The 15,351-nt window shown below is 43.9% G+C and overlaps 1 protein-coding gene across 1 annotated transcript in view; it reads left to right on the top strand.

Moving 5' to 3' along the window:
* Positions 1-1,434: 1,434 nt before the first annotated feature.
* Positions 1,435-15,351, top strand: part of LOC310789758 (guanine nucleotide exchange factor VAV3-like) — a gene marked incomplete at its 5' end in the record, with an annotated part of 210,799 nt that continues 196,882 nt past the window's right edge. Inside the window, one exon of the mRNA XM_083651434.1 lies at positions 1,435-1,641. Coding sequence (XP_083507560.1) covers positions 1,435-1,641 — 207 coding nt within the window. The remainder of the gene's footprint in view (positions 1,642-15,351) is intronic.

Below are 15,351 nucleotides of genomic sequence, written 5' to 3'. Positions count from 1 at the left end.
ACAGACCAAGTAGCCCCTTTCGGAACTGCTAACCTAGCTAACGCTACGCAGTCCCTTATTAGTACACCGCCGAAGTAGCGTCCACAGGTCGCTCCGTCTGCTAAATCTTTCAAACTACTCGATAAAGTTTCGCAAATGAAATTTCAAATGTAGCCTACTTACGGAGCGAAAAGGGTTGTGTGAACCTCGGCGCATGGTGTTGAAACAATAGCGCCACTAATAAACATGTTTAATCCCTCACTGAAACCCGGGTCTCATTTCTTCAAAATGAATCAGCTCGAAACACTCGTCTTCTTCTGCGCTGCTGGGGCCGGAAGTGATAGCGAGCGCTACGGTTCTATGGCTATGCGCACCACCCATGACGCCGAGGTTCACACAACCCTTTTCGCTCCGTAAGTAGGCTACATTTGAAATTTCATTTGCAAAACTTTATCGAGTAGTTTGAAAGATTTAGCAGACGGAGCGACCTGTGGACGCTACTTCGGCGGTGTACTAATGGACTGCGTAGCGTTAGCTAGGTTAGCAGTTCCGAAAGGGGCTACAGACCAAGATGATGCTCTGAAATGATTCCGACCAGTAATTCCGACCTCGACGACCACTCAATTCATTTTTTACGTGTCGGAGCCCACTTTTCCCTTTGTTCGAGTTGTCTTGAACACGGTATTAATCTGCCACTAATTTTTCCATCTACATTTCGTAAAATGCTTAGGCCTATAAAAATAGTTTTAGCAGGCTACTTGGTCAAAACAAGCGATTCAGCTATTTAGAATCAGGACACGGCATAGATTCTATCAAGTAAAACCAAGTAAAACAATTTTTACAAGCATTTTACGAAATGTAGCTAGAATCTAGCCAATCTAACCAAGAGATTTCATTTTTCATTTCATGCCTAAAGTTTAACCGCAAGAGGGCGTGACTTTGGCACTCATGTGTGACAAGCGGAAGAAGTATCGAGCTGGATGAGGTTGAGTGAAGCAGGGGGTGGAGAGACAGAGAGACTGTAGCGAGAGAGAGAGAGAGAGAGAGAGAGAGAGAGAGAGAGAGAGAGAGAGAGAGAGAGAGAGAGAGAGAGAGAGAGAGAGAGAGAGAGAGAGAGAGAGAGAGAGAGAGAGAGAGAGAGAGAGAGAGAGAGAGAGAGAGAGAGAGAGAGAGAGAGAGAGAGAGAGAGAGAGAGAGAGAGAGAGAGAGAGGCGGAGGAGGAGTGCACGGTGCGCTCCTCCTGTCATCCTTGGAGCGGCTGCTGGCTGCATCTCTCCGCCAGCTCTCTGCTCTGCTATGCTCCACAGCTCCAGTCTCCTCTCCGGGTTTTGCTGTTGCGGATATAGAATGGATCCGTTTCGCTGAGGTGCACAACCGACCAATCATAGCAATCGCATTTGCTAACAAGTAGATTCTCCCAGAAAGCGAAAGCGCACTGAAGCTACAGCCAGGAGAATGATGGAGTATTGGAGGCAATGCGCTCTGTGGTTGATCAACTGCAAGGTGCTTCCAGCGAACCACCGGGTGACATGGGAGTCTGCCCAGGTGTTCGACCTGGCCCAGACGCTGCGGGACGGAGTGCTTCTCTGCCAGCTGCTCAACAACCTCCGAGACAAGTCCATCAACCTGAAGGAGATCAACCTCAGGCCCCAGATGTCTCAGGTAAGACCCGATCCCAAAGCGTCCTGCTGCACCGTCAAACCAAAACTAAACGCACTCTGTTCAAAACAAGCTTTGGCAAACGCACAGCTGGTGATCGAAGACCAGCCATGAAGCAGGGTTTTGTGGTTAATTCATCATATCCACCAAGCAGCAATTTGCTGGAAGAAAAGCTCAACTTTTTGAGTTAGGTTCGGCTGCTCTCTTTGGTGGAAGAAGATCGTGGGAGTAGCCTAAGTAACAGACAACATATAGCCTCAGAATTCGACTACTCATTCATTTTACTGAATCATAGTCTCAGACAAGGACCCCGTCGGTTTGTTGCAATGTTATTTAAATATTTTCGAGTGGATCAATTGTTTTGGAAATATCTAATGACCTTTATGAATTGTTGAATTTAATATTGTGGAAAATTATGAACCAGGTAACTAATATTACATAATTGATTGATTACCCAAATCAAATAGGCCTAAATGATATCACAGTAGGAGCCAGCTACTATCTGAGATACTGCAGCACCTTGGGAGTGTTGACAATTAAGCGCTCTGGTGTCGGAATCAGGATCGGGATCGGCAGATGTCCAAATTCAGGCATTGGGGGAAAATTGGGATCGGAATAAAAAGTGGATTGCTGCATCTCTATCAGAAAGTAGCCTACACTTTTTATGGGATGAAAAAATATAGGCTACAGGTCATTGTAGCATCTTATTGAGAATCCAAGCAAATAAACATGACATCTGTTTAGCTTGCCCTCTAATATGATGGAACAATCAGACAGACATTATTGTCATTCTAATAGTTTCCAGTTATTTTTAAGTTTTGTTAAAAATAATTAAACTATACAGTAGGCTATAGAGACGGAGAAGGTGTAACTCAATACCACTACTACTGCTACTACTAGGTCCGTGTATTTGGCGGCCATCCGTTTTTCGTTTTGAAAAGAGGAAACGAAAAACAAGTCGTTCCCCGTTTTTTCTTTGATAATAGAAAACGGAAAACGGGAAACGACTCGTTATCCATGATCCGTTATCCATTATCCAATGTACTTTGATGTACTTGTAAATGGAAATTGGCAATTAAAATACCCGTGTGGAAAACTTCTCTGTGACCAGGAAGCGATATTTTGGCAAAGGCATGACCCGCCCATCTCCGCCTCTGATTGGCCTAGCGTCAAACGTTGTTCATCCGATCACATTCGCTTTGCTTTCCTGCAATTGCAAGTTCAACTAGGCTATATGAATATGATCTCATAACCTCTGATTATGCTGCCATTTGCTGACATCATGGTTATGAACACATTCTTAGATGATCCACAGTAACTTTTTAGCCTCAGCAACAACTAACTGTAGTCATTAATAGAAAAGTATGAATGTCCAGCAGACAACTAGTTGCAAGTAGCCCACTGTTTTTTTTTTATTCCCCAATACACGTGCAATTATGTAAAATTCCCGTCTTGTACCATGAAATGAAATGGTCCAAAACGTTTTGATGTTGGTGAAAATGATTAGCGATTAATTGCTCCCCGACTTCCAAAGTCAGCATCATCATCAGGAATTGCTCCTCCTGTCCCTTTGCTGCATGTTCTGCACGACATGTTGCACATAATTAAACAAAATAAACAGTTTAATTGCAACGTTACTAACATTTTCGCTGCATCTTGACACATGAAATAATCGGCTATGCTCATTTGAGATGGCTCTGGCTCGCCTGGAAAGTAGGCGTGAGCAGCCGAGTGCAGTCAGAGTGCAGTCACCCAATCAGAGGCAGAGATGGGCGGGTCATGCCTTCGCCATCATGAGAAAAAAATATCGCTTCTGGGTTAGAGAGAAGAAATGAACACAAAATTGAGAAAGGAGTTTTCCACACGGGTATTTTAATTCCCAATTTCCATTTACAAGCACATCAAATTAAATTGGATAACGGATAATTGATAATGGATAACGGCCCGTTTAGCGTTTTCCGTTTTTTTATTATCAAAGAAAAATGGGAAACGACTCATTTTTCGTTTTTCGTTTCACAATTTCAAAATGAAAAACGGATGGCCGCCAAGTACACGGACTACTACTACTACTACTACTACTATTACTATTACTATTACTATTACTATTACTATTACTATTACTATTACTGTCTATAGTACCGCAGGAGAGTCCAGAAGTAGTACTTCTTGTTCATAGGTGCAAAAGGCAATGGGCGTTTTGTATGGGGATTTCGGTTAAATGCATGGTCTCTGCTTAACAAATGTTTATGAAACAGCGAAGTTTGTGTTCAGCCATATAATCTTCACAAAACGAGGAACACATTTATGACGTTTGAAGCATTAAGGCGTCTTTTTCAAAACGTAATTTTCAGAAAATGCTTCAAAAGTCATAGAAGTGGTCCTCGTTTGTGATGATTATCTTGCTGAACACAAACATTGCCGTTTCATAAACTTGACTTTTACACGTAAGAACCAGACTTCTCGGGTAAGCCTACCTAAATAAGTCATCCCTGCGGTTAAAACTACCGAGACCCGTCGGTAAGTTTAACAATATATGCATGCCATTTTATTTACCAAATGGCATGCATGGCAAGTACTTTGGCGTATGACTCCATTTTAAGATGGCACTCCTCTTGAGGCGAGAGGAGGGCTTCTACTGTATATGAGCTAGGATAGAGAATCCCCCCCCTGCCCCAGGTGGGGGATTCTTCAGGAGTCCAGACTCATTGGTGGTGGACTGAGGAGGTGGGTGGGGTGAAACAACAGCTTCTGAGTATGCTCTGGGGGGAATGGGCAGCCGTGATGCCAACTGCTGCTATAGGATCCGTCAGAGGTGGGGGGTGATGTAGGACCCTTGCTATATGTACTAGCATGGACCGGCGACGACTGACATGACGACTGACGTCATACTGGACGGGATCAACTGACGTCATGACTGACGTCACGCTTGGGCTTGACTGACATCACGGGCTGATCATGTAATGTGAATATTGCGGCCTTCCTGATTGAAATTTGGTTGAAACCACACTACTGTCTATTACTATCATTTAAGCATCTTTGAGTACCTTTAAAAACGCTCTATAAATACAATTTATTATTATTATTATTATTATTATTATTATTATTATTATTATTATTATTATTATTATTAGTGGCCGTTTGATCCCAGATAGATGATAGACAGGCAGACAGACAGAGAGCTGTAGACAGACAGACAGACAGAGAGCTGTGGCCACGTGGCTCTCCTGCTTGTCAGATACCATCTGCTTCAATAAAAGCACAGCCATAGCGAGGAGCAGATTAATTCTCCTTCATAACAGAAGTGTAAATGTGGAGTCTGGCCTGCTGACAACACGCAGTCAGATGGACGCTCACCTACTGGGCCTGCAGACCGGCCCAGGAAAAAGGAGACAAAAACAACACACACAGTCGGTGTTGCTCTCAACTGGTGCCGTAACTGTCAGCCTATGCAAAACAGAGACGCGTGGTGTTGCTCTCTATGGGTGCCGTAACTGTCAGCCTATGCAAAACAGAGACGCGTGAATACACTTTGAATATCATGATATTGGATATTGGCTGGAGAGAGTGATCGGGCCGGTTTCCTGGAAGAAGCCCTCCAAACACAGTGTCACAGCGCCACGGTCAATATGATTATGCATTTACTGGGCCTTCACAATTGAATTGGGTCTCCATTGTTCAACGTGAGCAGAGCACACAGGTCAGGTGGACCATTCAAATAAGAATAGAACATGGTAATATCCCCATATTGGCATATTTATTGCTTTCAAGCCCCCGGGATCCAATTGATGAAGGATCTATTTACTCAGAGCTTTCAGAGAAAACTGGATTGTGACCATAAGAGGAGAAGCTGATTGGTCCTGCTTCCTTACTGTTGGGGGGTTACGATCCCGGCCAATGGTGGCAGTTATTGATATAGGGAGATCGTTATTGGTCAGCATGTGCTCTCAGTCAATGACATGATGACACACAACAGAGCTGCCAGGCGTAGGAGGGCCATGTACCATACTTACTCCCAGCGCCTGGCCTGGTCTTGCCCAGACTGGGTTATTTATAGAGCTTGTTATATGCATGGTCACACTGTGATGCAGTGCTGATGCTACGCTCACAGGCTGACATGATAACAGACTTGGACACATACAATCCCTAACCGTGCACAGACATCAATGAAAGGAGGCACTGGCATAATGCACATCAACATGCATGGCACAGGCACACATATTAAGTGCTAATCTGCAAGATCCTGTTCGGTGGATTCTCCGTCTTTATTGCTAAGCACTGATTGCTGTGTTGTTTCTGCCAACCTGTTCTCAATCCCAAGTCGTCAAATACTGACATTTCTTCAGGACCCCTTGGCGCCACCTTTTAACAGACTGGGTACCCCTTTTTCCACATGCAGGGTAGTCCAATATACTTAGAACTCCCACAACATGCAGGGTAATCCAATATACTTAGAACTCCCACAACATGCAGGGTAATCCAATATACTTAGAACTCCCACAACCTGCAGGGTAGTCCAATATACTTAGAACTCCCACAACTTGCAGGGTAGTCCAATATACTTAGAACTCCCACAACATGCAGGGTAGTCCAATATACTTAGAACTCCCACAACATGCAGGGTAGTCCAATATACTTAGAACTCCCACAACATACAGGGTAGTCCAATATACTTAGAACTCCCACAACATGCAGGGTAGTCCAATATACTTAGAACTCCCACAACATGCAGGGTAGTCCAATAGACTTAGAACTCCCACAACCTGCAGGGTAGTCCAATATACTTAGAACTCCCACAACTTGCAGGGTAGTCCAATATACTTAGAACTCCCACAACATGCAGGGTAGTCCAATATACTTAGAACTCCCACAACATGCAGGGTAGTCCAATATACTTAGAACTACCACAACATGCAGGGTAATCCAATATACTTAGAACTCCCACAACATGCAGGGTAGTCCAATATACTTAGAACTCCCACAACATACAGGGTAGTCCAATATACTTCTGTAGAACTGCCACAACGTGCAGGGTAGCCCAATATACTTCTATAAAACTCCCACTATGTGCAGGGTAGTCCAATATACTTCTATAGAACTCCCACTATGTGCAGGGTAGTCCAACGGACTTCTATAGAACTCCCACAACGTGCTAACCTGATGCTGCCAGATGGACGGTTTAGCTTCACATTACGTTTCACTAAACCAGTCCATCTGGGAATGGAGTCATCCAACCCACTGACGGAGGCGGGCACTTTTTCCAAGCTACTTGGCAGGTGATTGGATGACCCATCTGTCGCGCAGCGGCAGCCATGTTGACGAGTGAAAAGAACTACAAAGACCATGTACCCACTACTTGCCCAGACGCTTCTCAGTAGCATCACACAGAAAGCCCGCCTAAGGCTGCCGCTGATTCGACGAGCCGGCCATGGTTCGGGTTTCTAAGCCAATCATCTTAACTGCCTGTGCATATCAAGATGGATTACGTCGAGAGAATCTCTTTTGATCTCGCAAGGTTATCCATCTTGCAAGCAAGGTTAACAACGTGCAGGGTAGTCCAATATACTTCTATAAAACTCCCACAATGTGCAGGGTAGTCCAATAGACTTCTATAGAACTCCCACAATGTGCAGGGTAGTCCAATAGACTTCTATAGAACTCCCACAATGTGCAGGGTAGTCCAATAGACTTCTACAGTATAGAACTCCCACAATGTGCAGGGTAGTCCAACAGGCTTGTGTAGAACTCCCACAACCTGCAGGGTAGTCCAATAGTCTTCTATAGAACTCCCAGTATGTGCAGGGTAGTCCAATATACTTCTATAGAACTCCCAGTATGTGCAGGGTAGTACCAAACATCAGTATGTGACGAGTTGATCCTGATATTTGACAAGTTGGGGATGTTGTTTTTCTGCACTGCACTTCCCAGAGATCAACTGTCAGTGGGCCTAAAGGTTAAAGGTTAGAGAAGCGAGCTTGTGAGCGGAAGGTCGTTGGTTGATCTACACGTACAGTATCTAGACATGTGGATAAGCTACGTATTTTTGGTTCTAAACATTGATATTCTACGTATCCTAGGGCCATATGATTTATGCAAAACGGAAAAAAACTGACGGAATCATGGAATTTGGTAATATAAAATGGAATCAACTGTAAAACATGGATTATTGCAGAATTTTCCATAATTTGGCGGAAATTGATAGAAGTAGGCCTAATTATCAAAATCAGAAGTAGATCTAATTATTGTAGAAACCTAAATGATTTCATCAGTGTAAAATAGGCCTAGAGAAATCATTCAGTTTTGTATTGGGGTTTTTTGAGAGGGGGGTCGATCTTGCGCGGGACCCTTACTGCACCTCACAACTTAGTTTTCACTTTGAGAAACATGTCGAAGAGGCTGTTTGAGAGAGCCAAGTCATACAAAAAAAAAATATATATATATATCGATCCTAACCCCTAAATTAAAATTTAAATGAAGATTTTTTTTTTATTGGGGGCGGGGTGGGTGGGGGGTTTGAGCAGATTTCATAAGGTCCTATCAGTGGATTTCAGAAATGTAACATGTCAACATTTGATTCTGGCGATCAGGCTGGTTCTGTAACCCACTTTCCATCTGTGTCAGTAGATCACGAGTGCACTGGTGCACTACGCTTCCCCCTTCACACACATTCACACCATATACCAATTCCCACCAATACATCACTGTCCAACCCCCCCAAAAGGTGTGTGTGGGGGGGGGGGGGGACAACTTCCCTCCCTCTGTCTAGTAAAAGTAAAATGTACATAACGGAGGGTGGAGTTACCTCTCCGTCCCCCGCTTGCATAATTCATGAGGGCCGTGGCAGCTACTTTATCATTGGCCAATGAGAACACATGGGACGCCTCTGTGTCCTCACCCACGGGACCTCTGAGATGCAAAGACAAAGGCGGCTACAAAGAGCCTGTCTGGGCTCCATACACACATGTCCCAGGACATGAGGAGCCCTGAAGCGGCGCTAGTGTTAGCTGCCTAATTAAGGCACCACCGTGTCAGAGGCTGTGGAGGGTTGGCATGTACAGGCCGCTGCCATCACTCTGGAAGCTCAGACACTGGTGCCCTGCAACGCTATATGTGTTCTGGGATTTGTATTTGGGTCAGCTCTCTTACTGAAAAAATGTATCGACCCTTATAGGAGCAGCGAGAAGAAGCAGTGAACTACTTGGAACTGGACATGCTGAAGGGAAAAGTAGTAGAAATTATGAAGTAGTGACATTATATCTCGTTGTTGGAGCAATTTAACAATGACAATAAATAAATATACTTGAATTATGAGATGAAGCAGCTGAGGAAATGAACGGTCCTATGCTGCATGGTGAAGATCATGTCCAGAATTCTGGAAAAAATCTGTTAGGTTTGAGCACCGAGCTTACAGTTTGGAACCAGTTCCAAAATTCGGAATTTAAAGGAATCGATATACTCCAAAGGAATGGAAAAGGATTCTGCTCATTGATTCCTAAACGCATTTTGCATGGACCACTATAAGTGTTCATTTAAAACTTTATACAAAAAAACGATAAACTGTTGTTTACAAAAGTTCATACAGTAATAAACGTCAAGCAATGTTATACTATAATATGACTATGACTGAATATGACTTGTGCAATGTTTTTTTTCTTCCTTTTCTTCTTCTTCTGTGAAATAAGCCTGCTGTGACCTCTTTTGAGCCTGCCCCTCAAAAGAATCGGAATCAATAAGCAGACTCGGAATCAGAATCAGAATTGTTGAAATCCAAACGTTACTCAATACTACTATCTGTATTGTAGGTAGAGAGATAACAGAGAAACTACGGGTCATTTTTCTACATTATCTTGTGTTAGCTTAAAAATGATGACATAATGGTGACGTTTAATGATTCGTCAATTTGCTATAGGGACCCCCCCTGGAACCCCCCTCTCAAGGACCCCTGGTGGTCCCCGAACCCCAGGTTGAGAACCACTGGTGAAGATGAACACAGACGCAACCGCAATGAGTGATGCTTGGTCAGCCCTTATGGTGTGCACATGTGTGGTTGTGTACACTGTGCATATGTGCATGAAATTGCACACTTTACAAGGTTGGCAATAACATGTTGAAATGGAGAGTTCAGTTTGAGGCTTCAGATGAGGATGAAGCAAAAATGTTCAGCCTCTCTTTGATCATTGTTTTATAGGGCTGTAATGAACCAATTACATTGTCTAGACGCGGCTCCACCACAGCAACGGCTGCCATGTTGTTTTTTTTACCAGAGAAAATACCACAGAGTCACTCCATGTGTTTGTCCTACACATGGTGAAATCAAGGGTTTAGGGCAGTGTGTGTGTGTGTGTCTGTGTGTGTGTGTGTGTGTGTGTGTGTGTGTGTGTGTGTGTGTGTGTGTGCATGTGCGTGCGTGCGTGCGTGTGTGTGTGTGTGTGTAGTGGTACTCAATCTTGCCTTACTCAGGAGCCACATTGGCAAAAAAATTTTTTTTGCAAGAGCCACAATCCAAAAACGTCCCTTTCCTCCCTGAAACCAGGTGGGTTCTGTTTGAGTCTCATCAGCTCTTCAGCCCTGAAACCAGGTGGGTTCTGTTTGAGTCTCATCAGCTCTTCAGGCCTGAGCTCTCCACCTTTCAGAAAGTCAGTACTGAACCTTATGCTGCTTTGTTTCGTGATGGCCCTGCCAAATGGACATTTTGACTTGTGAAATGACGTTATCACAAAGCAGACACATTTTCACACATTATCACAAAGCAGACACAAAGAAATACTTGAGTGTCCAGTCCTCTTAAATGTTCAATATTCCTCTTCAGATTTGCATTTCTTACGTTCTTTAGCCATTTTAGCTTCATGCTAAAGCTAGTTTTCCCAGTGTGACAGAGTTTGCACTCGCGCACCTGCAAACAAAGCGCGAGACCTGAGCTAAATTGTGATTGGTTGATCAGATGGTTGAGGGTTTGGGGCGTAATAGATTGTTGTGACTTGGTGAGAATGAAATGTTGATTAATTCTGTTGACAATGTAGGTTGAGAGCCTCGGGTTGAGTATCACTGCTTTAGGGTTATGAGGGACTATGGATTGGTCTCTGTTTGTCCATTTGTTCTTTGAAAACTTCAGACATCTCGGACTGGTCGGATTTGGATGAAACCTGTCGAACGTTTTCAAAATGACACTGATTGGCAGTGTTGGGAGTAACTAGTTACTAAGTAACTAGTTACTGTAACTTAACTACTTTTTTCAGTAACTAGTAATCTAACTAATTACTTTTTCAAATTCAGTAACTCAGTTGCAGTTACTAAAATAGTAACTGGGCTAGTTACTAGTTACTTTAGGACATGAAAATAACGGACAACTTCAGAGGATTACCCAGTTTCTGATCCTCAGACCTAGTCCGGGGAGAGAGCTGCAGCCAGAGCCCCAGAGGCTAATGACCTTGATAGGCTATAAGCCTCCCCAATAAGCGAAGGTTCAATGCCACACTGTGGCACAGCAACACTAACATAATGTGTGCATTAATAACAATCGAAGCAGACTTTTAAAAGTAACGCAAAAGTTACTTTCCCTAGTAACTAATTACTTTGAAGTAACTGGTAACTTTAAAGTAATTAAATTACCTTTTGAGAGAAGTAACTAGTAACTGTAACTAATTACCAATTTTCAGTAACTTTCCCAACACTGCTGATTGGTCATGATGGGGATAGTCAGGCGGCTTAGCAAATGGATGTGTACGTTCCTGACAAAAGCACACATTTTTTTCCATGTAGGCTACTGACAATTCCCTTAGCTTGCAATTTTTGATAGGATCCACTTTAAAAAAAAAATATATATATATATACTGTATATATATATATATATATATATTTTTTTTTATCAAAATTTGAAAGGCCATAACTTCCACGCCGTTTGTCCGAATTGCAAGCAACTTTTTTCCAGGTGTTCAGCTAACATTGTTCTACAAATGTCCCTCAAAGGGCCTTGTGCACCTGGAAAGTTTTTGAGATATTTTGAAAGTTTTGGAAAACACATTTTTGACATCTCCTCCTAGCCCGCTTCACCGATCTCCACCAACATCGCTATGTAGCATCTGTGGACCAAGCTCTACAAGTGATCTTTTCAGATTTTTTGAAATCTCCTTTTGTTTCAAAGATATTAAAAGTCAGGCAGCGTAGCAAATGGATGTACAGTATAGCTGCAAGCGACCATGACAGGGGTTTAAGCCTTTTCTGACGATACTGAGGTCGCAAAAAAATGTCTGTGGTTCTCATGACACGGTCCACATATATCCCTTGATATATCTGCCAAGTGCTCTGATCATTGAACAAACGGATGTGGAGTTATGGCCTTTTTTTGGCGTTTGTGGTGGCCCCTTTTGGTTGAAACGCACAAAATTAAGTACCCATGGTCTTTGATGATATCTCTAAACATGTTCCCAAACTTTTTTGTGACGATTCGATAATCGGTCATGAAAAAAATGTCAAAAACGTGTTTTCCAAAACATTCAAAATATCTCAAAAACTTTCTGGGTGGATCTCGACGGTCCTTGAGGCACATTTGTAGACCAAGGTCAGCTGAACGCGTGAAAAAAAGTTGCTTGCAAATCCGACAAACATCGTGGAAGTTATGACCTTTCAAATTTTGAAAATGTTTAATTTAATTTTTTTTTTTTTTTAAGTGGATCCTATCAAAAATGGAAAGCTATGGCTATGGGTAGCATTTGGGGAAATTTGGGTGCTTTTGTCAGAACTGTCCACATCCAGCTCAAATCTAGCGCTAAGCCGCTTGACTAGGAAGGGGGAAAGGTGATCATTGTTCCTGATTGATGCGTCATTTGTTGGGGGGGGGCGTCGTGTTTACCGTTGTCTGCTCTGACATGACATAGCATTGTAAGCTGTGAATGAGAACAGGCCTGACAGAGACGAGCCCCAGGCATTCACATGCACAGGAAATGAGGAAATGGAATAGAGGAAGGAAGTGAAACTAAACATGACCTTGATTGAGCTGTGACCAAAGTACTGAAACGTCACACGCAATGAAGAGAGAAGCTGCATCGCCTTCCCACGGCCGAGACTCCACTTTGCCCGACATAGAGCAGGAAAGAGATCCAGGTGGGCCCCTGGAAAAATGAGGAATAGTGAGTGTAATATGACATCTCATAATTATTTAATAGAAATTATCCATATAAGAGAGTTACACAGTAAAACCCAATGTACGCCAGCTGCGGGGTGGCTCCATGCAGATCTGGTAGAACTGCTAGAACAGACTCTCTCCCATGTTAATAGATGGACATGCGGTACGGAAAAAAGTACACAACTGTTCTATTTTTGGCAGAACCCGGATGTGTCTGACAGATGACCTGGCAGCTGCACGGTGGACATGAGAATGGAAGAATTAAGAGGAACTACTGTATCAGATTGACTTTTAGAATCAACTCCAATTAAGGCTCCATGGGACAACATCCCATTCGATGGAGGTCTGTGGCCCTGATTGTGCGTCTGTAGCACCCCATTTACACCTGGTTTTTAAATGCGACCTGTATCCGGATAAGTTATCTGGATACAGGTCACATTTAAAAACCAGGGGCCGGTTGCACAAAGCCCCTTGAGTTAAGATTTTCCTTAAAGTCTGAAGGTGTCCATAAAATAAAAACAGTTGCACAAAACACCCTTAAGTCTTCTACTCTTAAGGTGAAACATTTGAAGGAAAATGACTTCATGTGAACCCTGTCTGAAACGTAAATGCGCAAAATCATGAACTTTTGACACCAAATGACAATGTTTACTTTGTATCTTCAGGCTATTTTACTTACCTAAACCTAGAGGCTGAAAATATTCATTGTTTTACAAAGATAATTGAGTTTAATTATCCTTGCAAAACAATGATTATGTTCAGCCTCTGGGTTTCTCTCAGGCTTTAAATTTGCATCTGAAATATCTCTTTCCATCTCGTGACCCACCAATCCTGCAGCTCTGACTCCCGTGCCCTTGAGACACCTTGAGGCTCGGCCGCCGCCGCTCATTCAGTTTGAAGCACCTGTCTAAAGAGTCTAAAGGCCACACCGCTGCACCCTTACACTGAAGGCACCACAGCGTCTAAAGGCCACACTGCTGCAGCCTTGCACTGAAGGCACCACAGCGTCTAAAGGCCACACTGCTGCAGCCTTGCACTGAAGGCACCACAGCGTCTAAAGGCCACACTGCTGCAGCCTTGCACTGAAGGCACCACAGCGTCTAAAGGCCACACTGCTGCAGCCTTGCACTGAAGGCACCACAGTGTCTAAAGGCCACACTGCTGCAGCCTTGCACTAAAGGCACCACAGCGTCTAAAGGCCACACTGCTGCAGCCTTGCACTGAAGGCACCACAGCGTCTAAAGGCCACACTGCTGCAGCCTTGCACTGAAGGCACCACAGCGTCTAAAGGCCACACTGCTGCAGCCTTGCACTGAAGGCACCACAGTGTCTAAAGGCCACACTGCTGCAGCCTTGCACTGAAGGCACCACAGCGTCTAAAGGCCACACTGCTGCAGCCTTGCACTGAAGGCACCACAGTGTCTAAAGGCCACACTGCTGCAGCCTTGCACTGAAGGCACCACAGCGTCTAAAGGCCACACTGCTGCAGCCTTGCACTGAAGGCACCACAGCGTCTAAAGGCCACACTGCTGCAGCCTTGCACTGAAGGCACCACAGCCTCTCCATTTACAATTCTAATGCAGCATAATGCAATCACACAGATCTGTTCCGCAGTGTCATCGTCATGACATGCATATTCATGTATGGTGACAAAGACACACCCGTGCACATACATACACATGCATGCACATAGGCACATGCAGGCACGCACACGTGCGTACACACAGACACACACGCACGCACGCACGCACGCACGCACGCACGCACGCACACACACACACACACACACACACACACACACACACACACACACACACACACACAGCAAACTGACCTTCCATTCCATCACCAAGGTAACAAGCCTCCACGATAGCCAACCGGTAAAGGCAGCGCTCCAGTGCACATTAAAGCACAGATCATGTATATGCTGATTTTATTAGGCGATATCCAATGGTGCAGAATGCACCTGCAATCAATGTTTATGATGTTATTGGAATCTATCCTAGATGTTGCAGTTAATCACCGTTGAGTGCTCTGTGAAAGCTCCGCGAAAGTCGATACCGTCCTCCTCGTCTTTACCGGCAAACAATCATCATTGTTAGTGACGTTTTAAGTGTAGTCGCTGCCTTTACCCCTTCAAACCAGACCTTTCAGCCTATAGTACAGTCACACAAATTGAAATGATAATATGCCCGTTCCCATTTTGTTCAAACGATCATAGGCGTTTTGCCCTTGAAGGAAAGGCCCAGATGACATCGGGCAGACAGAGGGAGCGGTCGGGATCGTAGATCTACATCCAGAAGATACTCGTCTACAGACGCGGTCGCATAGCCGGCAGCAGTGTGTCTGCAGTCAGAGTCGTTGTGCTGGAAACCTGGGGCTAAGAATAGGTGTAACAGTAGCTCCATGTGCATTATACAGTATCAGTTCATCTGGTGGTTTCAGAAAGGCAAATTGAAGACTTTCTAAAAGCTTTTTAATGCTACCTGCCTGCAATTAAATTTAAGACTGATTCAGAACAGAAACAAGAAAGCCTATTTCTGATTGAACATTGTTGTTGAAAGTTCTGAAACTGTAAATCACTCATGGAATAT

This window comes from Poromitra crassiceps (genome assembly GCF_964638095.1).
Source record: "Poromitra crassiceps genome assembly, chromosome: 2".
Classification (NCBI taxonomy): domain Eukaryota; kingdom Metazoa; phylum Chordata; class Actinopteri; order Beryciformes; family Melamphaidae; genus Poromitra; species Poromitra crassiceps.
Note: the sequence above shows the minus strand (reverse complement) of the source record. Positions and strands in the feature narration are given on the sequence as shown.